The sequence below is a fragment of the Durio zibethinus genome, chromosome 20 (genome assembly GCF_047325235.1).
Source record: "Durio zibethinus cultivar Kanyao isolate XHJ-2024 chromosome 20, ASM4732523v1, whole genome shotgun sequence".
Classification (NCBI taxonomy): Eukaryota; Viridiplantae; Streptophyta; class Magnoliopsida; order Malvales; family Malvaceae; genus Durio; species Durio zibethinus.
The window spans coordinates 4,147,592-4,166,522 of NC_143181.1; the positions used below are offsets into that span (position 1 = coordinate 4,147,592).

The 18,931-nt window shown below is 30.5% G+C and overlaps 3 protein-coding genes across 5 annotated transcripts; 1 reads left to right on the plus strand and 2 right to left on the minus strand.

Moving 5' to 3' along the window:
• Nucleotides 1-173: 173 nt before the first annotated feature.
• Nucleotides 174-2,139, minus strand: LOC111315555 (purine permease 1-like). The gene is made up of 2 exons (XM_022917379.2): nt 1,292-2,139; nt 174-824 (listed from the first exon to the last, which is right to left on the minus strand). Exons 1-2 carry the CDS (start codon nt 2,012-2,014, stop codon nt 474-476), a joined length of 1,074 nt encoding a protein of 357 aa, XP_022773114.2. The 5' UTR covers nt 2,015-2,139; the 3' UTR covers nt 174-473.
• A 4,291-nt stretch (nt 2,140-6,430) lies between these two features.
• Nucleotides 6,431-9,995, minus strand: LOC149513062 (uncharacterized). The gene is made up of 2 exons (XM_089749318.1): nt 9,806-9,995; nt 6,431-6,953 (listed from the first exon to the last, which is right to left on the minus strand). Exons 1-2 carry the CDS (start codon nt 9,993-9,995, stop codon nt 6,466-6,468), a joined length of 678 nt encoding a protein of 225 aa, XP_089605444.1. The 3' UTR covers nt 6,431-6,465.
• A 4,087-nt stretch (nt 9,996-14,082) lies between these two features.
• Nucleotides 14,083-18,755, plus strand: LOC111314927 (chaperone protein dnaJ 1, mitochondrial-like). 3 transcript variants are annotated; one of them, XM_089749668.1, is made up of 7 exons: nt 14,083-14,958; nt 15,192-15,458; nt 15,706-15,762; nt 16,119-16,167; nt 16,292-16,361; nt 17,456-17,533; nt 18,001-18,755. In XM_089749668.1, exons 2-7 carry the CDS (start codon nt 15,402-15,404, stop codon nt 18,026-18,028), a joined length of 339 nt encoding a protein of 112 aa, XP_089605794.1. In that variant the 5' UTR covers nt 14,083-14,958; nt 15,192-15,401; the 3' UTR covers nt 18,029-18,755. The 3 variants fall into 3 exon arrangements, with proteins under 3 accessions (XP_089605794.1, XP_089605793.1, XP_089605795.1); XM_089749667.1 differs by having other exon boundaries at nt 14,083-15,458; XM_089749669.1 differs by lacking the exon at nt 15,706-15,762 and having other exon boundaries at nt 14,088-15,458; nt 18,001-18,754.
• The last annotated feature ends 176 nt before the right edge of the window (nt 18,756-18,931 follow it).

The window sequence follows — 18,931 nt, forward strand, 5'->3', positions numbered from 1 at the left end:
TCTTTATTTATATTGATTCAAATTGATGTATTTACATTGAATTTAATGAACTTATAAAATATTATTTTATCACAATTTTTTAACAGATTCAAACTAATTAGGAGATGAGCAAATTCTCTTTATTACTTAACTAACCTCCGATGGAATGTTAATTTAAGCATTGACAAAAGAAATGGAAAAATTAAGAGTAATAATATAAATGTATGTACATATACATAATACATGCAGGATGTGTGTATATTCCAAAGTGGGGAAGAATATCTGGGAATTTAATGTATTAATAGTTGCCGGTATGTTAAACTTGAAATTGTTGAAAAATCGAATCCTTACAAGAACATACAAAGGAAATTTCTTATCTAAGTAGGTAGGATAAATTTCTTTCTTCTTTTGCAAATATGTTGATCGAGCAATATTCCGATGAAAACTATTAGCCACTCGAAGTTGGAACTTGGAATTGGTCGGATTACCAATATTTAAACACTTTCCAGAGTATTGGGAACTGATGGCATCTCTGTTTCAGGAGCTGGTTTCCTTTTCTTGATTTGCTTGATCTCACCGTAGAAGTATGAAATGAAGCCCCAGAGAGAGAGTGCGAGAGCCACGCCCTTCTCTGGTTGAAAGTTTTCTTTGTAGAAAATTACTGCCAGAATCTCTGTTACGGGTAATAGAAGTGCAATTATTATACCCGATAGCAAAGATGAAGCACAAAAGATTACTCCTATTACTCCCAAGAAGAAACACTGCGATACTATTGCAGTCCAAATGACAACAACATAATACTTTGTTTCTCCAAGCTCGAATTCCCTTGCTTCTTTTGGAATTGCCTGCAAAATGTAACATTTCAATGTTGTTCATAGCTAGAAATAAATTCATAAATGTGTTAATTGTAGCAAGAATATGGAACCCACTCCTCCCCCCCCCCCCCCCCCAAAAAAAAAAAAAAAGAAATGTTTTTCAATTTCAGCATAGGACTTTTCATTCTACTATAAGTTTTCTTTTTTATATTTGAAGTTGTCAAAATTTGATTCTAAATATTAAAATTAAAAATCTAACACTACTAATAGATCACCTCTAATTATCTTTAAAAAACCCTTACTATGATCAAGATTTAGGTCTTCTAAATCTTAGAAAAAAGGTTTATAGCTACCTTAAGAAAGTGGCTTCGAGTTATACTTTACATTTTTCTCTCAAGAATTAGAATTAAACTATAGTAGATCTCATTCATCATTAGATGGAATATACTTTGGCAGGTAAGGGGAATAATTAACATAGAAAGAGAAAGAAACGAAACCTTGAAATCATTGTTAACCAGCATACCAACGGTGCAAAAACCAGTAGCAAACAAACACATCACCATCTGAATCTCCATCACAAGGGCGTAGCTAATTTCTTGATTTGCCTTCTTGTACATTAACTCCACCAAAGGCAAGATAAACCCATACAAAGCAGATGCAGCCAGGGTCATTAGAAACCCTAAAACATATTCCCTGTTTGATTCATTTGCAGGCCGGTCACTTCTCGTATGCAAAGCTAAGACACCTGCTCCTACAGTTAACAAAAACACAGCGTTTATGGAATATGAAGTGAACTTTTGTTTCACTAAAAGGAAAGCAAACCCTGCTGTGAAAGCCAACTGTGAGGCAATGATTAAACAAGAAGTTGAAACGGGAAGACGGGCGACGCCATAGGCATAGAAGTAGTCATCAAGGCCAGTCAGGGTACCAATGACCGCGGTGGCAATGAATAAGGGAGGTTTCATGAAGAAAAGCTTGTTTTCCGAAGTGGGTTGGGTCCTGGAACGGTGCATGTAAGCACAGGCGATAGGAAAAAGGATGATGGGCCAACCACAAGTCTGGAGCCAGCTCGAGAACCAGACTCGTTTTCCACCACGGATGAAGTAGAGGCGCATCAGAAGCGGACAACCGCAGTTGCCTATAGAAAGAATGACGCAGTTTATTACTAGGAGAACTTTTCTCATGGCGTTGCCTGGTTTATGTTCCCTGACGACCTCCATGATTAATTACAGAGAAAACTGGAGTCTCTTTTGGTTGTATATATGGAGAGTGTACGTTTTTACAAAGAGCAAAACTGTCTTGTGGTTGTATCAAGAAAGAACACGTCAATTATATGTAAAAAGAAATGGCAAGAGTCAAAAGTGAGGCTGAGAATGAGATAGTCATATCAGCAGTTCTTAACCAAAATCTGAAGAAAAGCAATTGTCTAGTGTTTAATTTTAGTAAATCTAATCAAAATGTTCTTACCATTAATTTGAAATATCTATATTTTTTTAATATAAAAGAGATCATTAAAAAAAATTACATATAATGATATTTGAATTTTAAATTTATTATTAAATATTATTTCTTAAAATTATTTACATGAACCAATTAAATTAATATTCAAATTTGAAATATTCATATTTATGTGGTAACTTATAAGATATAATATTTTAAATTAAATTTAAATTTTAAATGATCTGTGTTTGATATATCAATTAATATATATATATATAATTCACAAAATTAATTCTTGTAGTGTATTCATTTCATACTATATTATTAAAGAAGGAAAATCGTTTTTTTTTATTTTTTATTTTTTATATATATTCTTTTCAGCATCTATCCATTACTAATGGAGGCCTCTTTTCCGTTAGAAAATTAATTCTGGAAAATTCCCCTTGTTTTAGGCAATTCTCCTATCAATTTAATTCTGACACGCTCTTTTTTATTTGAAATTATAGAAATTAAAATTTAATCATTAAAATTAAAAATTCAATAATAATTACGTAATTGGCTTAATTATAATGATATTAATTAACTGCTAAGAAAAATTGAAAAAAGTGGGTGTATATAATTAATAAGTGGGGCTTTTTTGATGTAACGGCTAACTAACGTTCAAAAATTTATGGTCTTGCCTTGCTCCAACTCAAAACCACAAAAAATTGCGCTTGTGTATGATTGTAATACTACTGGCTGGCTGTTTATTAATTTACAATTAATACAAATTTAATTGGTCATTAAAATTAAAATTTTAACATTTTGTCAATAAAATATATAATTAAATAGTGACAATATATAGGTTGATCACATGAATATAAATATTTTTAATATCGGATAGTATGATTTGTCTTGCCTGAAATGATGGTCAACTTATTATTCTGACTTTGTTTGCACAAACTATAGTTGCTGCAAAGCCAATCATTTTTTTTTTTTTTATAGATTAATTAAAAACTATAACAAGCTAGCTACTTTCAAAGTTAAAAGACAAAATTAACGAGACTTAATTTCTTCGTAGTAATGACCCACTGGTGGACTGGACCTGCTAATATTTATTTTTTTATAAAATCTAATATATATATATATATATATATCAGTTTCAAATCCATCTTATTCTTACCAAAATTTAATAAAAAAAAAATCCAGCAGTCTGATCAGGCAATCCTGTTGTTGTTGTCTTGAAGATAATTTTTGTACCCATCAATTTACTTGAGAAAATGGACCAAATGTACAAATTTTTTAATAAAGAAGTTTAAAAAATAGAAGCAATTTTTAATATTTATAATCATATAAAATAAAATACCATGGCAGTTAGCGTAAATTATTTTAAAAAAATTGTTTTTTAAATTATTAAAAATAATAAATAAGAGAAGAGAAATAATGAAAAAAAATTTTAGTTTTGAGATGTGAAGATCACTTTCTTAAAGGTGATTATACTCTTGTAATATAATAAAATCTCAAATTTTCTAATCAAAAGTAATAAAAATAGTTACATTTAAAGATTTATTCATAATAAATAAATAGATAAAAATTTTTGTTTAGATAATTATGACATTTTATATAATTATGATATTTATGAATAATAATTTATTTATATTCAAATAATTATGATCATTTGTCATATGATAATTATTTTTATTCAAATATAATTATTTAAAATATAAATAAAATTAACACAAAAATTAATTTTATTCATCAATAATTAAATTTTTTTATTCAATATAAGATGACCATATTCTAAATTATCAATAGTATAAACACAACCCACCGAAACTAAAAATCCCAAACCTGAAAGGCAATAGAAAAACCCTGTTTTTACCTATAATCAAAGAAAATAAAAAAGTCACAGTCGTCATTTCAGTGAAGAACCCGGTAGAAAAACAAAACAAAAATCTAAACATGAACAATAGTAGAAAGAATATATGTTTCGGTTAGGCTTTAAGGATTCTAGATATGGGCTCATTTCAATGAAGGAAATAAGAGGAAAGAATAGGGAGATAAAAAAATTGATGACCGACGTTGGTGGGAAGGAGCAACGCCAATGACTGGTGGCTAAGAAAAAAGGCCCTTGATTCGGCTAGGAAGAGAGAGAAGAGAAGAAAAAAATGAAGAAGGAAGAGAAACGAATGAGAAGGAAAAGAAGAGAGAAAAGAAACGAAGAAAAAAAAGTCTCTGTATTGTATGGTAAAAATATAATTTTACCCTTATTTTTCTGGCAATTAAAAGACATCACTCTATTTTAACGTGCATAGGATGACAAAATCTTATTTTGAACTAACCTAAAAACATTTAAACCAAATTAATATCCTTAATTGAAAAAAATTTAAATATTATATTTTAAATTAAGTATTTAACCATATATATTTATAAGTGCCCATTAATATAATTACTGCTTGTTAGCTGATGAAATTGAGACCCACAAACTAATCATAGTTATTCAAGGCATAAATATCTAATCTTGATTTATTGACCATACAACCAGCTATATATATATATGACTTTTTTTTTATTTACAATTGTTAAAAATTGATTGGTCATTAAAATTAAAATTTTAATATTTTATTAATAAATTATATAATTAAATAGTGACAATATATAAGTTGATCACATTAATATAAATATTTTTAATATTGGATAGTATGATTTGTCTTGCCTGAAGGATGATGGTCAACTTATTGTTCTGACTTTGTTTGCACAAACTATAATTGTTGCAAAGCCAATCATTTTTTTTTTATAGATTAATTAAAAACTATAACAAGCTAGCTACTTTCAAAGTTAAAAGACAAAATTAACGAGAGTTAATTTCTTCATAGTAATGACCCACTGGTGGACTGGACCTGCTAATAATTATTTTTTTATAAAATCTAATATATATATATATATATCAGTTTCAAATCCATCTTACCAAAATTTAATAAAAAAAAAAATCCAGCAGTCTGATCAGGCAATCCTGTTGTTATTGTCTTGAAGATAATTTTTGTACCCATCAATTTACTTGAGAAAATGGACCAAATGTACAAATTTTTGAATAAAAAAGTTTAAAAAATAGAAGCAATTTTTAATATTTATAATCATATAAAATAAAATACCATGGCAGTTAGCATAAACTATTTAAAAAAAAAAAATTGTCCTATACTATGTTCACTTCATGGGGACAAATACAAATATACTTACTGACAAATATATGTGTTATATACAGGACGGCAGCATCCAAATTTGACTTTTGAATATTTTGTATTGAGGATAAACACTTTCCTTCAAAATTAAGGTTCCAATAGCAGATTTTTGTATTTTCAGATTTTTATGTAATAAAAAATTAATTAATTAATAAAAAAATAAATCAAAATTTATGAAAAGTAATTTCCCCATCGTATCCGTCATCAGTCTTGAGACCTGATCCATCCTAATAATGACGGCGTTGAAATCAGGAATCCTGCCTAATCCTAATTAATTACGATGACGGGTGCATCTCTTTCCAAGGGAAATCTGAAAGAAGGGATTTAGTCAGCTTAGACGAGATAAGAGCATTCTCAGGGACTAGGGATAGCAGAGTTAGCAACCAAGAATGAACTTTATAATTTTAAAATGTTATTACATTAATAAATAATTTTTTATTTAATTTTACTTAAAAATTAAAATATTAATATTAAATTTTTTTTATTATTTTAGTTTTAAATATTTTATAATTTTACTCGAATAAATCTTTAAACATAATATTTTAAATTAAAAATTGATTTGATTCGATTAAAAATATTATTATATTAATAAAAATATTTTATTTAATTTTAATTACAAAATTTTTTAATATTAACATTAAAAATCTTTTGATATTTTAATCTTAAATATTTTAATTTTGTATATTATTAAACATAGATTTTTTTAATATTTTAATAATTAATAGTATTATATAATTATTTTAAGGGTTAATATCCTAAATCACCCTGAACTATTATAATTTATTAAATTTGGTACTTAAACGAAAAAATTATTAAATAATTGTGTATTAATTTGATCCAACAATTAATTTCGTTAGGTTAAATGCTGATTTGATTATTTTAACCGATATAAATTTACCATGTGAGCAGAAAATGACATGTAAATATTATATAGATTATTTATGTGATCAAAAAATCTGCAAAAAAATTGAATCAATAGAAAAAAAGTTAAACCCAAATAAATTAATTTCCTCTTAAACAACAAGCCTCAAATTCAATACCCAAAACCTAAACTCCAAATTCGAAGAATCCAGAAAAAATTCAAGCAAAATCAAGCTTGTGATAGGTTTGGCAGAAGAAACCGGAATAACTAAAGCCGCCACCGCATAAACTGCAGACTTACTCCCACATGACAACGTCCGTGACCGAATCTCGATCACATTCACCATTGAACGCATAAAAAACAAGCACCCCATAATGGACCCCACAGCCGAACCCATCATCCCAAATCTCAAAACTTTAAGGTTAATGTGGACCCTGAAAGCTTCATCGACATCTTTACCATTCAACAGATCGATGGTAAGTTTTAAACCCTGAGCTACTGGTGACAAGAAAAGGAAGAAATTGAAGAAGACAACCTCGAAGACTAAGAGCTTTTTTGCTACGTCGATGTCGGTGTCGCAGGGGGATCGATTCTTGAGGCTATGTTGGCCTCGGGTGGTTAAAGAAAGACCCACGAAGACTGACGATGCAGAGGGAGTTAACGTTTGCAAGCTTCGATTTTGCTTAAATTTCTTCTTGGTTTTTTGAATTTGAGATTTAAGATTGGAGTATTAAATTTACAGTTGATTGTTTAAGAAATAATTAATTTGTTTAGAATTTATTTATTATTTATTTTTTATCACATAAACAATTCATATTATGCTTACGTGACATTTTCTATTTACATGATTGGTTTTTATTGATTAAAATAATCAAATCAATATCTAAATTAATGAAGTTAACTCTTTAATTAAATTGATTTATGATTTTATAGTTTAAGTATCGATTTAATAATTTTTTAATTTAAATATCAAATCTAACAAATTACAATAATTCAAAAATCATTTAAGATATTATTCTTTATTTTAATAATAAATAATAAAATATATAACAATATTTTTATTATTTTAATAATTAATATTAAACACTATAATAATATTATTTTTTAATATGAATATTTTTAATAAAATAATTTTATTTTTAGTTTAAAATATATAATTTTATATTATATTAATATTTTAATAATAAATATAAATAAAATTTTTTTGTTATAATTTAATAATAGATACTTTTAATATAATATATAAATATTTTAATAATAAATATTACTATTTTAATATTAATAAAAATGATATTTTAAGTATTTTTAATATTAATATAATATTCTAATATTAAATATTATTATTATTATTATTAAAATATTAATAATTTTAATTTATTTTAATAATAAATTTTTTTTTATATTTTAATAATTATATTATTAATATTTGAAAAAAAATAAAAAATTTTTAAAACAACTAAATAATAAAAATATTTTTATTAACCCATTCAAAAATAAAAAATCTCTGTTTTTCTCAAAAAAATATAAATATTTTTTAAAAAATATTTTTTAAAAGTTAATTTTTACAGAACAAACAAAGCCTAACAGCAAAAAAAGCAAAAAGTATTGAAGGGTCCAGCAACACTTGTCATTATCGATTTTGGCCAGTTCGCCTGCCATGCCTTCTTCAACACTAATGTTTTCAGTCTAATCAGGATGAAGCCAAGCTATATATGATCTTTTTCTGTAAGAAAATTCATGGTTTTGGAAAAGTTTTAACATTTAATGATATAATAAAAATTTAAAATTTAATTTAATTAATTTATATAATTATTTTTAATAAATAGTATCCAATAATTTTAAAATTAAAATTTTATATTTACAATTCATAATTTAATTTTTAAATTAAAATCTCCTTTATTAAAATGATATAATTACGAAGTTTAATTTTGTCCATATATATTAACAAAATATATTAAAATTTAATTTAATTATATGAATTTTTAAGTAATGTGATAGAAGATATGGGGTAAGAGTAATTTTCAGGCAAGACAGCAATTAAACGATTCCATTCAACCTTTATTGAAATATCAATTCGTATATATGTGTGTTTCTGGCTTGATGATAAATTATTTGTCAAAATTAAGATAGGTTGTTCATGTACGAGACGTACACGTAACATGCTCCAACAATTTGCATATTTAAAAATATCTTACGTGCTAATAATTTGGATTTGGTAATATTTTTTAACAATATATATATATATATATATATTTTTTAAAGATATCAGTGTTAATAATAGATACCATTTCGTTTAACATTATAACATTTGAGAATTTGACAGACAGTGCTTGAATGTTACGGCCCATTTTTATACAAGTACATTGGGCCTGGAAGCTGGTTCCGCTTCCAACTTCATATCCATTGACCATATTTCTTTTAGCACATAATTTTTTTAGGGATGGATATTACGAATAGTTTTTAATTATAAGAAAATATTTAATTTAGTATTTAAATTTAAAATTTTTTTAATATAACATTTAAATTATAAATATACTAATTAATATAATATTTAAAAAATTATTTATTTATTACATATTATTATTTAAAATTAATTATTTTAAAGGTGAATGTCATATTAATTAATAGATAGTTAATAATGTAAAAACAAACGAGCTTATAAGATATAGTTTAAATACTTATAAAATATATAAAGATTAGGACAACATACTAAAAGCTAAAAAAATTATATTTATTTTGTTTTGTTTTGTTTGAAATCCAATTGAAATCGTTACATTAAAGGCATGAGTGTTTGGAATTAATAAATAAAATTCTACAAAATTTAATAGTTTTCATTTTAATAAAACCCTTGAGTTATTCTTGGCCAATAAATAAGAGAAAACTCGGTAGGTTATTATGTCTAAGATTTGGGGAAGTTAACAAATATACAATCATAATTTCTACATTTCATTGCTATATATTCCAATTTCTGATTTGAAATTAAACTTGATATATAGAAAATCAAATACACTCTCCTAAAAGGACAAGCCTTGTACTAAAATACTTTTGTTTTTTGGCCAAAAACATAAACTTTACTTTAAATCTACGATTATTTATGCTACATGCTATTTGACATTTGAATTAAAATAAAAAAATATTATTTTAATTCAAATGAGTTGGATTTAATTTTAATTTAAAAGTAAAAAACAAGAGAGTTATATTAGTTTAAATGAATACATAATCATTATATATATATGTAAAAATAAAAATAAAATATATATTTGTTTTCGACATTAAGGTGCTCCCCAGCTTCACTGCAGCAGGTCAACGAGCACGTTTCAAACAATAATTATACTTATTATTAAAATACATGAAACTAGCAAACAATAATAATTAAATGAGCTGAACTGGCACAAAGACCAAGTAGAGCTGCTACATGCAAGTAGCAATCTAATTACTATACCCTTGAACAATTGATGAATTTAATTAGTAGTCTCAGCGATGAGAAGAACCACCGCCGAACCCTGGATCACAACGAGGTCTATCCGAGGCCCCAACATATGAACCAACAGTGCCGGCTTCTCTAGCTTGCTGGTGAATATGAGCGTCGTGCACAGATGATGCCGCATATGGGTTTGTTGGGGGTGTCTCGTAGGCTTGTTCACGTTCTTCATCAGAGCAAGGTACTGCTGCAGGAACCATTACTGGCTACTTTTTCTTCTTTGCCAGACAAATGATACCAACCAAAAGGAATGCCAGGAACAATACACCACCGAGCGAAACGCACACGGCGCTAATAGTTGTGTTGTTGCCTCCTGGTGGTGGTGGTGGTGCTGCTGCTAATACGTCTGATGGTGATGGCACAGAACTGAAATGTGGGGTTGCCCCATAAGGAGTAGGTGCAGCTGCAGGAGATAAACCTGGTGTTGGTTTTGGTGGTGAGTATGGCGGTGACGAAGATTTTGGTGGTTTTGCTGGTGGTCCCTTGTAGGGAGCAGGAGGGGCTTTACCAATGTATGGGCCAGGTGTAGCTGCCGGTGGTGGTTTTGGTGGTAGAGTTGGACCTTTTCCAAGGCTTGGTGGGTATGAGGGTTTAGGGGTGATGCCTTATGTTGGAAGACGTGTTTGGGATTGTTGATGTGGATTTATAAATGTTGCTTAGTTGAATGTTTAAAATTATTCTTGTTTTTTTGGTGTTGGTTATTTTTTGTTATTTATGTTTGTGGTCATGGCGTAATCTTAGGACTATGATTTTAGTGGATCGTTATTAATTAAGCTTTAAATTGTAATGTTTTTTATGCTAAGAAGGTGTGGAAGTTTTCTTTGCTTCAAAAATCACAACATTTGGTATCAGAGCTCTCTTCTTAAAGAATCTGTGTGTGAATTTGACGCGTCATAAAAGCCGAAGCCAGTCATTTTGCAATTGCTCTGGCGATGTTCGACAGAGACAACTATCAAATTTGGATAGTACGTATAGAGACATACTTGAAAGCTTTGGATATTTAGGAAGCAGTGAAAGAAGACTATTAAATTCTTTCATTTTCGAACAATCCCACCAAGCACAGATAAAAGTGGAGAAAGAAAAAAAGACAAAAAAATCAAAGGAAAAGGCTTGCTTGTTTGCTGTAGTCTCATCCACCATCTTCACTCGTATCATGTCTCTAAAGTCAGCAAAAGAGATATGAGATTATCTCAAGAATGAATATGAAAAAGATGAAAGAATTAAAGGGATGCAAGTCCTAAACTTGATTAGGGAATTTAAACTTCAAAGAATGATAGACTTCGATACGATTAAAGATTACTCCAACATACTTCTTAGTATCGTAAACAAGGTGAGGCTTATTGGATCTGAATTTACTGATTCAAGAATTGTAGAAAAAATTCTTGTTATAGTACTTGAAAGATATGAAGCAACCATCATTACCTTGGAGAATACGAAGGATCTGTCAAAAATTTTCTTAGTAGAATTATTTAACACTTCACAAGCACAAGAACAAAAAAGACTGATAACGGAGGATACAATAATCGAAGGAGCTTTGGCAGCCAAGCATCAAAATATGGCCAAAAATAAAAGAAAGAAGAAAAATGATTTTGAAGGAAATGGGGCAAGTACAGCATCAGCCAATACAAAAGGAAAGAATGAAAATCAAAAGAAATCCTATCCACCTCGCCAACATAGTGAAAAGAAGAGTCATTCTCCATTTAGATGCTAGAGAAAACCTGATGCTAAGTGCACTGAATGTAATTGATGGGGCATGAAGTTGTTATCTATAAAAATAAAAATCAACAATATGGTGAATATGCAAAGATTGCTGATCAAGAAAAGGAGGATCACCTATTCATCGTTACATATTTCTCTGGCATCGAATCAAGTGAGAGTTGGCTTATAGACAGTGGTTGTACTAACCACATGACATATGACAAAGATCTATTTAGGGAACTAAGCAACGCAAACTCATCGAAGGTTCGAATTGGTAATGGCAAGTATATAACTATGTAAGGAAAATGAATAGTTGTAATTTCAACTTGTTTAGGTACAAAGTTCATTTCTGATGTGTTGTATGTCCCTAAAATTGATCAAAACTTGTTAAATGTTGGACAACTAATTGAAAAAGGTTATAAAATTATGTTCGAAGACAAAAGTTGCTTGATTAAAGATGTAGTTGGCTAAGATATTTTCAAAGTAAAAATGAAAGGGAAAAGATTTACTCTAAATCTATTGGAGGAGGAGAAAGCTGCTTTCTCAATCAAAAAAAATATTATTGAAGTATGGCACAAGAGGCTTAGGCACTATCATTATCAAGGGCTACTGTAAAAAAAATCTAAGAAGATGGCAAATGATCTTTCAGAACTTGATGATCATATTTCAAACTGTAAAGCATGTCAGTTTGGAAAGCAAAGTAGAAAACCATTTCCCAATGCAACATGAAGAGCATAAAAAAAGTTACAATTAATTTATATTGACATTGCAGGCCCACAAAGAACGTCTTCTCTGAAAGATAGTCTTTATTATGTTGTATGCATTGATATTTCATCCGTATGTGTTGTATCTTTTTTTAAAGCATAAGTCAGAGATGGCTCAAGTCTTTTGAAACTTTAAAGCCAGAGTTGAAAATGAGAATGGCTGTAAAATTCAAACTCTTATATCAGACAATGACAAAGAGTACACCTCTAAAACATTCAATCATTTTTGTGATGAGGCAAGCATCTAACATCAATTAACCGTTCCATACACTCCACAACAAAATAGAGTAAATGAGAGATAGAATAGATTCATATTAGAGATGACACGATGTATGCTACATGAGAAGAACCTGTCAAAGCAATTTTGGGCTGAAGCAGCAAAAACTACTATTTTTTTGTAAAACAGGCTTCCCACAAGAGCAATAAAAGATCAAACACCCTTTGAGGCATGATATGGTTATAAACCATCTCTGAATTTCCTTAAAATACTTGGATGTTTGTGCTTCACTCATGTTTCATAGATCAAGAAAGATAAACTAGATAAAAGAGCACTTTCAGGCATCTTCATTGGCTACAGCTCGGTTATAAAAGCTTATAAAATTTTCAACCACAAACTAAAAAAATTATTATAAGCAAGGATATGCACTTTATGGAAGATGAAAAATAGAACTGGGATGATGCAAAGAAGATGGATCCAACCTTAAAAGAGCCCAAGCTCAAGTTTTTTATTTTGGACATAGCAGAACAAAAACATTAGAGATTGAGATAATGAAATGGTGGATGACAGTCTTATTAGAGGCACAAAACTATTTTATGATGTTTGTTAAAGATGCATTATTACTGTGTAAACTTACAAATTATGAAAAAGCCAAGATGGATCAAAATTGAATTGCTGCAATGAATGAGGAGTTGTTTATGATTGAAAGGAATGAAACATGAGAGTCGATTGATCGATCCCAAAATAAAAAAGTAATTGGAGTCAAGTGGGTGTACAGAACCAAGCTTAATGCTGATAGCTCAATCAACAAGTATAAAGCTAGACTCGTGGTCAAAGGATATGCTCAAATACTCGGTGTGGATTACTTAGATGCTTTCACACCAGTTGTTAGACTCAATACCATCAGGCTCTTACTCATCGTTGCAACGCAAAAAAATTAGAAGGAGTACCAATTAGATGTTAAGTCAGCATTATTGAATGGTTTTCTGTAATAGGATATTTATGTAGAGCAATCAAAAGGCTATGTAAAGGAAAGAGAAGAAAACAAGGTCTATTTTCTTAAAAAGACACTTTACGGATTGAAACAAGCTCCAAAAGCTCGGTACAATAGGATTGATGAACATTGGTAGAACTTGAGATTTGCTAAAAGCTTATTTGAATCAACATTATATGTCAAGCACAATGAAGCTGACATTCTTATCATCTCATTATATGCAGATGACCTGTTTGTGATAGGAAACAACACAAATATTGTGAAGAAGTTTAAGCAAGAGATGATGGAGTTTTTTGAGATGACAGATCTTGGATTGATGACATTTTTTCTTGAAATGAAAATCAAACAGAATGAACATGAAGTCTTTATCTGTCAGAAGAAATATGCCAAGAAGATTTTGAAGAAGTTTAAACTCGAATAATGTAAAGAAATTGAGCACACCGATGAATTCAAAGGAAAAGCTCGATAAATAAGATGGAACATAGAAGATTGATCGGGCATATTTCAGAAGCCTGATTGGTTACTTGATGTATCTCCTAGCAACTCGGCTTGACATTTTGAATGTTGTAAGCATTTTGTCTCGGTTTATGCATTGTGCAAGTGAATGACATCTCAAGGCTACAAAGAGGGTGCTTAGATATGCGAAAAACACATGTGATTTTTGCATTAAATACACAAGAAAAAAAGAGTTCAAACTAGTTGGTTTCTTAGATAGTGATTGGGAAGGTTTCATTGATGATATGGAGAGCATTTCAGGTTATTGTTTCACACTTGGTTTTGGTATTTTCTCATAGAGCTCAAAAAAACAAGAAACTATAGCTCAATCCATAGCTGAAATAGAGTTTATTGCTGCAACAATTGCTGTTAATCAAGCTTTATGGCTAAGAAAGATTTTAATCGATCTTAACTTGGAGTAGGAGGAAAGCATGGAAATTCTTGTTGACAACCAAACTACTATTATTATATCTCAAAATCCTGTGTTTCACGGGAAAACTAAGCGTTTCAATATTAAATTATTCTCTTTAAGGGAAGTATAGAAAGATGAAGTTGTTGTTCTTGTCTACCACAAAGTAGAAGATTAGGTTGCAAATTTTTTCACCAAGCCACTACCGGTTAGCAAGTTTGAATTTCTGATGACAAAACTTGGTGTTTGCAACTCCTAAAGCAAGGAAGAGTGTTAGAAGATATGTTTAGGACTGCTGATGTGAATTCATAAATATTGCTTAGTTGAATGTTTAAAATTATTCATGTTTTTTTGGTGTTGGTTATTTTTTGTTATTCATGTTTGTGGTCATGGTGTAATCTTAGGACCATGATTTTAGTGGGTTTTTATTAATTAAGCTTTAAATTGTAATGTTTTTGATGCTAAGAAAGTGTGGAAGTTTTCTTTGCTTCAAAAATAACAACACCTTACTTGAAGGAGTTGGAACACGACAGGGGCAATGAAGCTGGACTAGAAGGGGTACTTGGAGTTGGCTTTGGAGGTGCAGGTGCAGAGAGAGGTGGTAATCCCTTGTAGGGAGTAGGAGGTGCTTTACCAATGTATGGGCCAGTTGCAGCTGTTGGCGGTAATTTTGGAGGTGGAGTTGGACCTTTACCAGGGCTTGGTGGATATATATGAGGGTTTAGGGGGTGATGCCTTACTTGGAGGAGTTGCGTTTGCAGGATGTGGCGAGGGCATTGGAACTGGACTAGAAGGGGTACTTTGGCTTTGGAGGGGCAGATTAATGTGATGCCGCTGGTGATGGTGCATTTGGAGTTTATTTCTGGTGGTGATACTGGGACATTTGTCGGGGTTGGCGGAGACATGCTGGATAAGATGGTAGTGGTGGCGATGGAGGAGGCTTATGGTGAACATCATGATGATGTGGTGCAGATGGCTTGTGGTGACGGTGGTTGTGTTTTGGTGGAGGTGTTGTCATGACATGGTTGCATGGAAGAGGAGGAGATGGTGAAGGTGTTGGTGATGGTGGAGGAAGAGAATGGCAAGGTTAGACCATTTTTTTTTTTTTTGAGGAAGTGAGATGTTCCAATCTCACCTTGATCTTTTTAGAGGCTTATACTATATTATCTGTTATTATTCGCGAAGACATCTCAGTTGATTTCTAAATGTGTGCATACTTGCTCTTTTTAAACTAAACTTTTTGTTGACTATCATACCTTGTCGAACAAGTTTATAGATTTGCAAACAGAATCCAAATAATTCTATCAAGAATTGATGTTTGGATTTCTTACAGGCAATTCTTGGTGGTACAGTTGAGGTGCCTACACTGTCGGCGAAGATTCAAGTGAAAGTAATACTTTTGATTTTATTCTACTCTTTTATTTGTTGGTGCATTACAGTGACAGTTACTGAAAGTCATAAGAAAATGTGTAAATTTTCTGGTATTAGAGGAGATAGTCTGGTTAAGCAAAACTAAGTACTGAATCTTTAAAGATTATTGGACATAAGTCTCAGTTTGATCATGTTCCTGGCCTGTTAATGTATGAAAACTGACATGAATTTCTCATGTTGATATAGGTACCTTGTCTTTTTTGTTTTTTGGCCCATTGTCTGGAGCCCTATTATTTTTATTAATTTTAACAATTCACATGAATCAATGTATTCAATATTAACCTTTTTTGTGTTTTAAAATTACGGTGTCCCCAGATACCAAAAGGATGTCAACATGAAGAACTTCTTGCTTTAAGAGATAAAGGTATGTTTAATCATTCCCTCCTATTGCCCCACCTCCTCTCCCTATTTCTTGGTGCTGCTTGAATTTACTCCCGTGTCTGATTTCCTGCCATAAATGTGCATGCTTTCTTTGTGAGTTCCTGTAGGACCGCCAAAGCATGGTTTTCTAGTACACCATGGAGATCAATATGTCCGTTTCCGTGTTAATTTGCCTACGTAAGCTTCTTTCAGCTTATTCCAGTTTATATTATTGGTTTGGTTATCCCTGCATTTGACCGATGATTTGAAGATACATAGATCAGTTTGGAGAGCATTGCACCTAAGATATTTCATTTGTTTGAGCATGCCTAGTTGTCTTCCTGTTTGAAGTGAGGCTTAGTGAGTATATTATGCTTCTGTCATTAGGAAATTATGGTGACGCTTACTAAAATGACTTTTACCTCAAAACTTTGCCCTAGTGACACTACTTACAAAGTTTACTATTTTTTTTTCTCTCCTTTAATGCAGAGTGAAGTTGGATAATCTACTAAGATCTTTTTAATTCAATATACTAGTTCATCAAAAGATAAACTGAAAGCTAAGCATCCTATAGTAGTCAAAGTGGAATTGTGGGAATCATTTGCCTTGAAAATGCTCGATCTTATTGATTTTCAACTCTGCTGATGTTAGGCATTTCTGCCTCGTGGAAATGGAACTTTCATTATGGTTGTCAAGCACAGTTATTCATTTTCGATATCACCGGTTAGTTTAGTGACCAGAAGATGTTTTTACTGTCAACTTACAAGTCATGGCTAGCAAGTTTTTTCAATAAAATCTGAAATGGTGTAGAAACATGAGTGCTTACTATAGCTAAGTATCAGACTTTATGAGCTGGAAGAATTGAAGTTCGAATATAGCCAGCCCTTTGCTCCATCTGGGTCATTTTTACTTGTAAATTATAGCCTCTGTTCTAACCCCCAATGTGAATTGTGGTTGATAATTTTGGTAACTGCTATCATTTATGTCTTGTCAGTCCAAAGTTTTCAGAGTTACCGTTACCATTGCTGTTTTAAAATGTCAGTGTTCATCATATGAGCTTATTGTTGATACGGTACGAAAACTTTCTTTTACACTGTCACCTGTTTGCCAGAACTGAGGTTTTTTTTATGTATCTTAGTCAAATATTGTACTAATGTGAAAATATTGGAATGATTTAATATGATTATTACTTTTGAAGCCTGAGTTCAGTGGAATGTAGATTCTTTGAAAAAACACATTTCCTAATTTTTATTCTGTCATTTTTCTTCTCCTTCCGTACGCCCTCTTCGCAGTTCAATAAATGACCGGCAACAAGAACATGCAAAGGAGGAAATTAATAATGAAAATGACATCACTGTTGAAGGCAATTGGTAAGTTTACATCTCAATAATGTTTATCTGATAATCCAGTTCTCAAAAACTCATTTACATCATTAATTTGATGGTTCAGATTTTGACACATTTGTTCTAGGCATAATACTATTATTTACATGATCTTAACTGTTCATTAAATAGCTGTTTGGCATCAACATGAACCAAAAACGAAACAGACCTTATCATTGTGGATGTTGTCATGTTCCTCATTTGCATTTTATAGAATATGGTTTATCTTATCTTTCGAATAGATTGTGTGATTTGTTAATAGAATATGGACTTACAATTCTAATAATCAGGTTCAATCTTGAAAACCTAAAAAAAAAAAAAAATTTCAGAGCAGTTGGTTGAATTTACAGATTTGGAATTTTCTAGCATACATCAGTTGCCTGAACATTTGTTGGGTAACATTGAGTCCTTTAGTAATTATTTTGATTATGATGAAACCCTGAAATGGACAACAGGCTTTATCAGCAGCTATCTACTGGTTGAAGTTACAGGTGGGAGACAGTTCCTGAGCATGTGACGGCTCCTAAGTTTATGATTGAGTTTTCTCTACTCCTGCGAATCCTACTCTTCCTCAAAAAGATAATGGGCCGAACTTGACTCGAGGCAATGAACAAGATATGCATGCACATGGAGGATATAAGAAATGGGCCCTTTTTTTTGTGGCTTCTTCTGTTTATAGAGGGTTCAATTCTCTTAACAGTAGTTTCATGATTCATCTGGTTAGCCATTATTGAGGCATTAAAAGAGGGCATCCTTCTTTATCACTTTTGGTGCTATCATAGACTCATTGTCGTCTAGCTGTCTGCTCGTATAATTGTTGGGTTGTTGTAATAGCATTTGCTTTTCGACATCCAATAAACGAAAAGGTTCATTCATTTCTATTGTCGTATTATTGTTTTGTTTTTTCTTATTATTACGTTATTATTTTAATAGTTTCTCAAAAACTGTTTTAGTATCTATTTGTTTTTTTTTTTTTTTAGCGGTAAAAGATTTTTAAATATTGTTGGATACTTTTTTTTGAATTAGTCTAAATTAATTTATTTATATCAAATTCAATAAATTTATAAAAATTTATCTTTTTATAATTTTTTTTAACAGATTCTAACTGAAGTAATCAAAAGATAAGTAAATTCTCTTTATTACTTAGCCAATATCTTATGCATATTTGAAAGTTAAATGTTAATTTAAACATTGACAAAGAAATGGAAAAATTAAGAATAATAATATTCATGTATGTGTCACGGACTTAAAAAAGAATCCTGAATCCCACATCGAATATAATAAGAGGATCCCTGGGGTATAAAAGGGTTCACACCACCTCCGTCTTGTGAAGCGTCTTTTGTAAGACAAAACCGTAAGACCAAGGGAGTCAAAGCGGACAATACC